Below are 9,664 nucleotides of genomic sequence, written 5' to 3'. Positions count from 1 at the left end.
GTAGCTGGAACTACAGGCGTGTGCTACCATGCCCGGCTAATTTTTTGATTTATTGTAGAGGTGAGGTCTCGCCAAGTTGCCTGGACGGGTCTCAAACCCATGGGCTCAGGCAATCCACTCACCTCAGCCTCCCAAACTGCTGGGATTATAGGCTGAGCCACCAAGCCCAGCTCAGTTTTCCTATTCTTTCTCTTGGAATGACTACATATAAATGAAATGAAATGTAACATTAGCTCTGTTGGTGAGACAGAGAACACACAAATCCAAGAAACCACTATTTTTATTAAAAGACTCATGGAGAAAGAGAGAAGTGGGAAGAGGAATACTAACCAGCTAATTCTACATTAAAGCAAAGTGGGAAATATATACTGAGCTTCACAGTGAGCCTGAAAGATGAAAGGTAGAAGTTATTTTATAAAATGTTAACACAAAGTATATTTGCCACACTGATAAAAGTGAAAAAATCCTCACACAAAAATAGGGATGCAGTTAGGATAAGAATGGTCCCTTCATTTACCTTATTTATGCACTGAGAAAGACTAGATTTTTTTGCATGGCCAACCAATGGACATGAACACAACTGCACTGTAAAAAGAAAGGGAAGTAGTAGGCCAGGCAGGCTCCGTGCGTGTCTCATGTCTATAATTTGAGCACCCTGGGAGACCATGGCAGGAGGATTGCTTGAGAACAGGAGTTGGAGACCAGCCTAAGCAACACAGACCTCGCCTCTTTAAAAAAAAAAAAAAAAAAAGGAAAGAAAGAAAAAAGAAAAGTAGACATCGAAAGGAAGGAAGGAAGGAAAGAAAGAAAGAAAAGGAAGTAGCTCTCCCATAGGCTTAATGTCAGTTTTGACTTTGTGTTGGAAAATTTTCAAACAATTTAAGAAATTGGAAAGCAATTACTCCAATTGACAGTTCAACTGGGGAGCAGTACAGGGTCATTTATTTGTCGTTTGCGATGGGTTGCAGCTAAAATAAACAAAAAAACCCTTGCCATCTCGTCTTTAGCCCTGGTTGAGGGCAATCTGCGGCACCTGCCTGTGTGTGCATGTGCGTGTGTGTGTATGTGTGTGTTGTGTGTTGTGTGTTTTGAGGCAATCTGCGGCACCTGCCTGTGTGTGCATGTGCGTGTGTGTGTATGTGTATGTGTGTGTGTGTTGTGTGTTGTGTGTTTTGAAGGAGGGTGGCAACCATCAACATCACTCCCTCTTCAGGTAACATTGTTTACATGAGGCTTACAGAAAACAGGCATTTGCAAATGAAACAGCATTAAATTATCCTCAAATTTTGGCAACAGTCTGTGCACGCTGAGGTTGTGGGGACCCTGTGGCCGATCTCTCCGGTCTCTGACTGAAATACAGGATCAGGAATTGGATGACCAATACGAAGGTGGGGAGGGAAGGTTGTTACATCTTCAAAATGGACTATGCCTTTTCCAGCAACTGATCTCACTTGCAGAAAGTCGGAAGCAGTGGTTTTTCTTCCAAGGGCAGTTGCGTTTTGGGATAAAACGTAAGCCTAAAAAAAACCCAACGAGTGATCATAAAGAACAGGAACTGGGAAAGGTGTTGGGTCAAATCCGTCATCTCAGGAAAGGTTTTCGAGAAGCAGATGAGTGCAGGAAAGTGACCAGAAAGTGATCAGAAGAGACTCCCCGCTAACTGCCCAAGGAAAACCCCGGGTCAGGGCGAGCTACTGGGCGCCACTGAGATAAAGCGGGACCGGCAGAGGCCCCTTCCTCCTCCGACCCGCTTCCCGCGGGTCTGCGGCAACGGCCCCGCGTCCGACTAACGGCCCAACTCAGCCCTGGAATGGCCTCTTCGCGCGGACTGCAGCCAGGACTGAGGGGGATCCGACCTGAGCGCGGCAGGGAAGCAGAGAGCACGTGAAACGCCAGCCGGGGCCGCCGGAGGAGGACGCGGGACCCAAGACGGCTGGGCCTAGCCCTACCTGCCCAGCTCCCGCAAGGCGGGGATCATGGAAGCCAGCTCCAGGCAGTGCTCGCCCATGCTGAGGCAGCGCGGCTCCAGTCAACCACGCCGACGCGGGCTCCCGGCGTCTCCACAGCTACCTCCGGCGGAAAAGCGCGGCACCCGACGGGGCCGCACGGGGCCCAAAACTCCTCCCGGAAATCGCGGCTGTTCCGGCACACACCCGGCCCCAATGCGACTCTGCTTAGGACCCGGGTGAAGCCGGGAGCCCGCAAGGGGGCGGGGCAGGCTGGCAGGCCGCGCGAGGGTCGAATTTGCCGGGTGAGGTCGGACCCCGCCCTGCTCGCAGCGCGGGCGACGTCGTTTTGGTTCCGCATGGTCGGGGCTCTGCTATTCTCAAGCCTGGCAGACTCAGCGAAGCAAGACCCCCGGATCGGGGGAGGATAGGGGCTGGATGGCCACCAGCCAGACTCCCTTGCTTACCAATGCAAAGCTGAGGCCATTCAGCGAGTAAAGACCAAGACTGGAGTCCAAGTTTCCCCGTAGGCTTCTCCTGTTCCTCCTTTCCCACCGCTCCTGTCATCCTTATTGAGAGATGCAGGGCGAAAGGTGGGCTCCTTTCCAGTCCTTTCTCTTACAGCAATTTTTGAAGCTCGAAGTCACTGAGGTTTCCTTGACGATTCAGCCAACTTTTAAAATTTAAAAGTGAGTTTGGGAGCCGGACTCGGTGGCTCAGCCTGTAATCCCGCGCCTTTGGGAGGCTGAGGTGAGTGGATTGCCTGAGCCCGCGGGTTCGAGACCTGCCTGCGCAACTTGGCGAGCCCTCATTTCTACAATAAATCAAAAATTAGCCGAGCGTGGAAGCGCGTGCCTGTAATTCCAGCTACCTGGAAGACTGAGGCGGAAGGATCGCCGGAGCCCAGCAGGTCGAGGCTGCGGTGGCCGGGAGCGGCCATTGCACTCCAGTCTGGGCGCCAGAGTGAGACTCCAACTCAAAAATAAATAAATAAATAAAAGTGAGTTTGGGCCGGGCTCAGTGACTCAGCCTGTAATCCCAACAGTTTGGGAGGCCGAGGCGAGTGGATTTTCAGAGCCCACAGTACGAGACCCACCTGGGCTACCTGGTGAGACCCCCGTCTCTACAATAAATCAAAATATTAGCCGAGCATGGTAGCGCGTGCCTGTAGTTCTGGCTACTTGGAAGGCTGAGGCGGAAGGATCGCCGGAGGCCAGCAGGTCGAGGCTGCGATGGCCAGGAGCATGCCACTGCACTGCAGTCTGGGTGACAGAGTGAAACTCCAACTCAAGAAAAAAAATAAAAATAAATAAAAGTGAGTTTGCATCGTAGTCATATGTGTCTCGTCAAAACAACAGCACTAAGGTGTACGAGAATGTCACCACTACCGGCATCTGCACCCTGTGATTTCATTGTTAAAGTCAATCAATAGATTTCGGCTATAGACATTTTCCTGCTCAACTCGTTTATTAGAAAGATGGCCGCCGTAAGAGACAGTTGACATGTCGAAATTGTGTATTTAATCAGGCAAAGCCATGCAGTGTACTTACATTTGGTTCTTTAGCACATGAGGATAATTACTGATACAGTAATTTACCCCCCCCAAAGTGATGGAATTATAGCCAAATATGCTCTTGTCTCAGGAACTTTGCATTTGCTATACCCGAGCCTTTACCTTGAACACCCCTCCCTCATTGTCCCTTTTCCTTCAGATGTTTGCCAGAGAGCCTTATATAGATTAGCATATATACACAGTCACACTCTTTCCCTCCCCATCCTCCTTTATGGTGCGACATAGCACTTAGGGCCAAATGATATACATAGTGTTTTATTGACTATCTCTCTCCTATTAGAATATAAGCTCCTTGATAGCAAGGTCTTGTCTAAAGGACCTAAAGCAATTTCTGGCACATAGTTGGTGTTCAACAAGCATTTGTTGAAAGAATGGATGAATGTTATAATAGAAAGAACATGGGATTAGGCCCTGCACAAGTTCCCACTCCATCTGCTAGAAACTGTATGAGCACAGTAGTTACTTAACCCCTCTAGATTTCAGTTTCTTCAGCTATAAAATAGGATTAAAAAAAACTAGACATTGACCTTCCATATGACCCAGCAATCCCCCTACTGGGAATATACCCAGAGGAACTCAGATCATTCTACAAAAAAAGATACCTGCCGGGCTTGGTGGCTCAGCCTGTAATCCCATGCCTTTGGGAGGCTGAGGTGAGTGGATTGCCTGATTCCGTGGGTTCGAGACCCGCCTGGGTAGCGAGACCTCATCTCTACAATAAATAAAAAAAAAAAAATCAGCTGGGCGTGGTAGCGCATGCCTGTAATTCCGGCTACTTGGAAGGCTGAGGCGGAAGGATCACTGGAGCCCAGCAGGTGAGGCTGCGGTGGCCGGGAGCAGCCGCTGCACTCCAGTCTGGGCGACCGAGTGAGACTCCAACTCAAAAAAAAAAAAGATACCTGCACACTCATGTTTATTGCAGTACTATTCACAATACCAAAAACATGGAACCAACTGTGCTGCCCATCAAAACTGGAATAGATTTTTAAAATGTGGTACATACACACAGTGGAATATTATGCAGTCGTAAAGAAGGACAAACATGGACTTCACAGTCACTTGGATGGATTTAGAGTCTATCATACTCAGTGAACTTTCACAGAAAAAAAGAACAGAGTTCCATATGTTCTCACTCATAAGCGGACCCTGAACATTTACCATAATACTATAAGAAAGGGATTGGCAGTAGCAGGATACTGCCAGGGTGAGGGTGGGGGGGCACAACATCAATAAGGGCACCTGATCTCAAGCCAGGCAAAGTGGGGACCAAAGGGAGGCCCAAACTTTACCTGTATGATGACCACTTATATACAAAATTCTGAATTGTACCCCACATCTTTAAAATAAAATAATAAAACAAAAAATTTGGATTGATAATAACTACCTCAAGATTACAGCAAAGAGTAAGTAAGAGGTGGTAAAGTCATAAAGTAAAATATTATTTCTTAATAATGAATGAACTCAGCCGGGAGCAGTGGCTCAAGTCTGTAATCCTAACACTTTGGGAGGCCAAAGCGAGAGGATTGCCTGAGTTCAGGGATTGGAGACCAGCCTGGGCAACTTGGTGAGACCTCATCTCTACAATAAATTAAAAAAAAAGATGGCCATGGTAGCATGCGCCTGTAATTCCAGCTACTTGGAAGACTGAGATGGAAGGATTGCCTAAGTCCAGCAGGTTGAGACTGCGGTGGCTGTGAGCGTGCCACTGTACTCAAGCCTGGGTGACAGAGTGAGACTCCAACTAAAAAAATAAAAATTTTAAAAAAATGAACTCTACTAGATACATCAACAAGGTTGAATTCTGAAAACTATATTGAGTGACGAGCAAGTTCAAAGATATACATAAAAATTTCATATCATTTGTGTAGAATTGTAAAACCATAAAACATAGTTGAGAAGGATATATATATATATACATATATATATATATATATATATATATGCCTGTAATTCCGGCTACTCGGAAGGCTGAGGCGGAAGGATCGCCGGAGCCCAGCAGGTCGAGGCTGCGGTGGCCGGGAGCAGCCACTGCACTCCAGTCTGGGTGACAGAGTGAGACTCTGACTCAAAACAAAAACAAAAACAAAAAAGATACATAAAAATAAAATATACTCTTACAAACCTAAATTAGATAACACATCTGAAAATAGTTTATCAACTAAAATAATGTTAGCTATTATTTTAGATCATATGAAGGATTATAAAAATTACCATACTATCTGTAAGGCAACAGCAGAATAGCATTGTTATTCCAAAAAGCAGTATAAACCCACAAACATAATAAACAATAGAGCTTGGAGATCCAACTTAATTCCAAAAGTCATTTCTGTGTCAGATACTTTTGTGACAGACACAAAGATGAGGAAGCAAAAGTCAGTTCCAAGTAATGTGCAGTTTATGGAGCTAGAAAGAATATAATGAGAACCCAGAACATTAAAAGCAAAGCAAAATCTGATGAACGCCACGAGAGAGATATGACCAGCATGCACTGGAAAAGAGAGGAAGAGGCCAGGCTCGGTGGCTCAGTCTGTAATCTCAGCACTCTGGGAGGCCAAGGTGAGCGGATTGCCTGAGCCTGCTGGTTCAAGACCCGCCCGGGCAACTTGGCAAGACCTCATCTCTACAATAAATCAAAAATTAGCCTGACGTGGTGGCACGCACCTATAGTTCCAGCTACTTGGAAGGCTGAGGCGGAAGGATCGCCGGAGCCCAGCAGGTCGAGGCTGCAGTGGCTGGGAGTGTGCCACTGCACTCCAGTGTGGGCAACAGAGTGAGACTCCAAATCAAAAAAAAGAAAAAAGAAAAGAATGGAGAGGAAGAGATCATCTACATCAACCGAAAGAGGCGATCAGGATGTTGGCTCGAGGAGAAGCTGTCACCATATCTGAGATGGGACTTGAAGGATGAGCAAGATTTGAAGAGAGAAAAATTGAGGATGAGGACTATATTCTAACTAGAAGCAGCAGTATAGACAAAAAACATACTGAGGGAGGGTGAGGTTCACCATGGCTGGGATTAGGAAACGATTAAAGTAATTTGGCTGAGACATTTGTACAGTCTTCATTAAGTAAAGAAGAGTCACTGAAAGATTCTATATAAAAGTGTGATGGTCAAAGCTACACTCAGGAGGGTATAGGGTAGAACAAGAGGAGGGTAGGAGGTCATTCAATCAAACATCTTCAACAGTATATTAATAAATGAGCATTTGACGCCACAAGAGGTCAGCACTCCCAGCAGACATCTTCCCTCCAGCCACTCACAGATTTCTCCTCTGCCAAACTTTTTGAAAGAGTTTCTCGGCTGGGTTTGGTGGTTTATGCCTGTAATCCAGCATTTTGGGAGGCCGAGGTGAGAGGATTGCCTGAGTCCACTGATTCGAGACCAGCCCGGGCAACTTGGTGAGACCTCATCTCTACAATAAATCAAAAATTTAGCTGGGCATGGTGGTTGGGGGGGATGCTAACAGGGCAGAGGGTATCAGATACATAGGCTTAGTACTGAGTGGCAGGTGAGGAAATAGAATCAGCTTGCATGAGAAACTTTTTTTTTTTTTTTTTTTTTGAGTTGGAGTCTCACTCTGTCACCCAGACTGGAGTGCAGTGGCCGCTCCTGGCCACTGCAGCCTCGACCTGCTGGCTCTGGCGATCCTTCCGCCTCAGCCTTCCAAGTAGCTGGAACTACAGGCGCATGCTACCAATCCCGACTAATTTTTGATTTATTGTCGAGATGAAGTATCACCAAGTGGCCCGGGTTGGTCTCGAACCCACGTGCTCAGGCAATCCACTCGCCTTGGCCTCCCAATGTGCTGGAATTACAGGTTGAACCACAGAGCCCAGCGGAAAGTGACCGATGACTTTCATATGGCTAAACCCAAAGGATTTTGATCAATCGTCTCTTGACCTTTTTGCAGTAGGTGATGATGTAGACCACAGTCTCCTTCTGGGAAAACTTTCTTTGGCCTATATGACTTTGTCTCTTGTTAGCAACACTTGCTTTGCCATTTATTTAACTGTTGGTAGTCCTCGGGATTCCAACTTAGTTTCCTTTCTCTTTTTTTTAATTCTTTTATTAACTTCCCATCTGCTTACTTATCATTTCAAATTCATTCCTTCTTCCCTGATCTCTCTCCAAGTTTTATATTTCATATGTCTACTGATTTTTTGCCCCTGAATGTTTCCCAGGCACTTTATTCTTGTTTACCTTTTTATTCTGAGGAGTTTCAAATAGATGAAAAAGTAGACAGGATAGAATAAAGAACTCACAGCAGCCAGCAACTACCCGTATATGGTTAATCTTTGTTTCATCTATAACCATCCCTCCTATTTCCTCTCTCCTCAGTTGTACTTACTAAGGAAAAGTCCAGACATCATATCAATTTATCTGCAAGTACTTCAATTTGTATCTCTTTTTTTTTTTTCGAGTTGGAGTCTCACTCGGTCACCCAGACTGGAGTGCAGTGGCCGCTCCCGGCCACCACAGCCTCCACCTGCTGGGCTCCGCCAATCCTTCTGCCTCAGCATTCCGAGTAGCTGGAACTACAGACACGAACTACCACACCTGGCTAATTTTTTGATTTATTGTAGAGATGAGGTCTCGCCAAGTTGCCCAGGTGGGTCTCGAACCCACGGTCTCAGGCAATCCACTCACCTCAGCCTCCCAAAGGTATGGGATTACAGGCTGAGCCACCAAGCCCGACTCAATTTGTATCTCTAAAAGATGTGACAATTCTATCTCCTAAATATCAAACCTGTTCACTTCCCTCCAAACCCAATTATATTTATTCTAGTTTCAAACAATCATCAACTCTTGCCTAAATTACTTCAACAGGCTTCTAGCGTGCCTATCTTCCTTTATGCTTGTTTTCTCTCTAATCCATTTTTTTTTGAGTTGGAGTCTCACTCTATCGCCCAGACTCAAGTGCAGTGGCACACACAGCCACCATAGCCTCGACCTGCTGAGTTCACGTGATCCTTCCACCTCAGCCTTCCAAGTAGCTGGAACCACAGGCGCATGCCACCACCCCTGGCTAATTTTTTTATTTATTGTAGAGGTGAGGTCTCGCCAATAGTATTGTTGAAATTTTTTAAGTAGGTATTTTAATATGTGCATACTTTTATTAAGCTTATATATTGAGTACTACATTCTTATATACGTGAGATTCATGATAAAGTAAATTTGGACATAATACAACTGTCAATTGATTTCTGTGTTTCTCTCAGTCTTCCTTTTCTCATTTGGGGTGGTGCAGAGTGGAGGGGCAGGGTAGGCAGGAAGCAGAGAGGTTGGCGCGGACAGGTCCTAGTGTTCCTGGTATTTCCTAAGCCAAGTGTCCCAGATCAAGTAGACAAAGTGGTATCAACCAATGTTCTAGAAATTCCAGTCAGCCATCTGTATAGAATTGTTCCCGCTGATGATTAAACTAGGGTAGAAAATGACCACCAGGTGGTACTGTAACTCAGTTGAGACTACGATGAACTTGAATCTCAACCCGGTGTCCAAACTCATGGCCGGCTAGCTGTCCAAGTTCCTTAACAGTGCATTGGATTCTTTTTGCTTGGTTTTTTTTTTGCTTCATTGATAAGTATTATGACAGGATTTTACTTTATAATTCACATCATAAGGTGTACACTGAAATAGAAGTCTTAAATGAAATTAAAAAAAAAAAAAAAACAGGCCGGGCTTGGTGGCTCAGCCTGTAATCCTGCGCTTTGGGAGGCCAAAGTGAGTGGATTGTCTAAATCTGAGGGTTCGAGACCTGCCTGGGCAATTTGGCGAGACCTCATCTCTACAATAAATCAAAAAATTATCCAGGTGTGGTAGCGCGTGCCTGTAGTTCCAGCTACTTGGAAGGCTGAGGCGGAGGGATTGCCAGAGACCAGCAGGTCGAGGCTGTGGTGGCCAGGAGGGGCCACTGCATTCCAGTCTGGGCGACAGTGAGACTCCAACTCAAAAAAAAAACAAAACAGTTTTACAAGTTCCTTTCTACATCTGAATGGACTTCCATGGACACCTCTTTGTACACACATTCAATATTATGCATTTTAACAAGTTCCTAGGTGCTGCCGAAGTTGTTTGGAGTAGTTCTACACAACAGACACAGCAACCTCTTCAAAACTCAAATATGATCATGCTATTCCCTTTCTTC

General features: G+C 45.8%; 1 protein-coding gene across 1 annotated transcript in view; it reads right to left on the bottom strand.

Annotated features, from left to right (window-relative positions):
* The window catches only part of ATR (ATR serine/threonine kinase), a 134,853-nt gene extending 132,723 nt beyond the window's left edge, over positions 1 to 2,130 (bottom strand). The window contains exon 1 of the mRNA XM_008067301.2: positions 1,950 to 2,130. Coding sequence (XP_008065492.1) covers positions 1,950 to 2,008 — 59 coding nt within the window. The 5' untranslated portion in view covers positions 2,009 to 2,130. The remainder of the gene's footprint in view (positions 1 to 1,949) is intronic.
* Positions 2,131 to 9,664: the final 7,534 nt, after the last annotated feature.

This window comes from Carlito syrichta, unplaced genomic scaffold (assembly GCF_000164805.1).
Source record: "Carlito syrichta isolate Samal-C Ts95f unplaced genomic scaffold, Tarsius_syrichta-2.0.1 Scaffold309473, whole genome shotgun sequence".
Classification (NCBI taxonomy): Eukaryota; Metazoa; Chordata; class Mammalia; order Primates; family Tarsiidae; genus Carlito; species Carlito syrichta.
The sequence above is the reverse complement of the archived record's forward strand: the minus strand, read 5'-3'. Positions and strand labels throughout refer to the sequence as shown.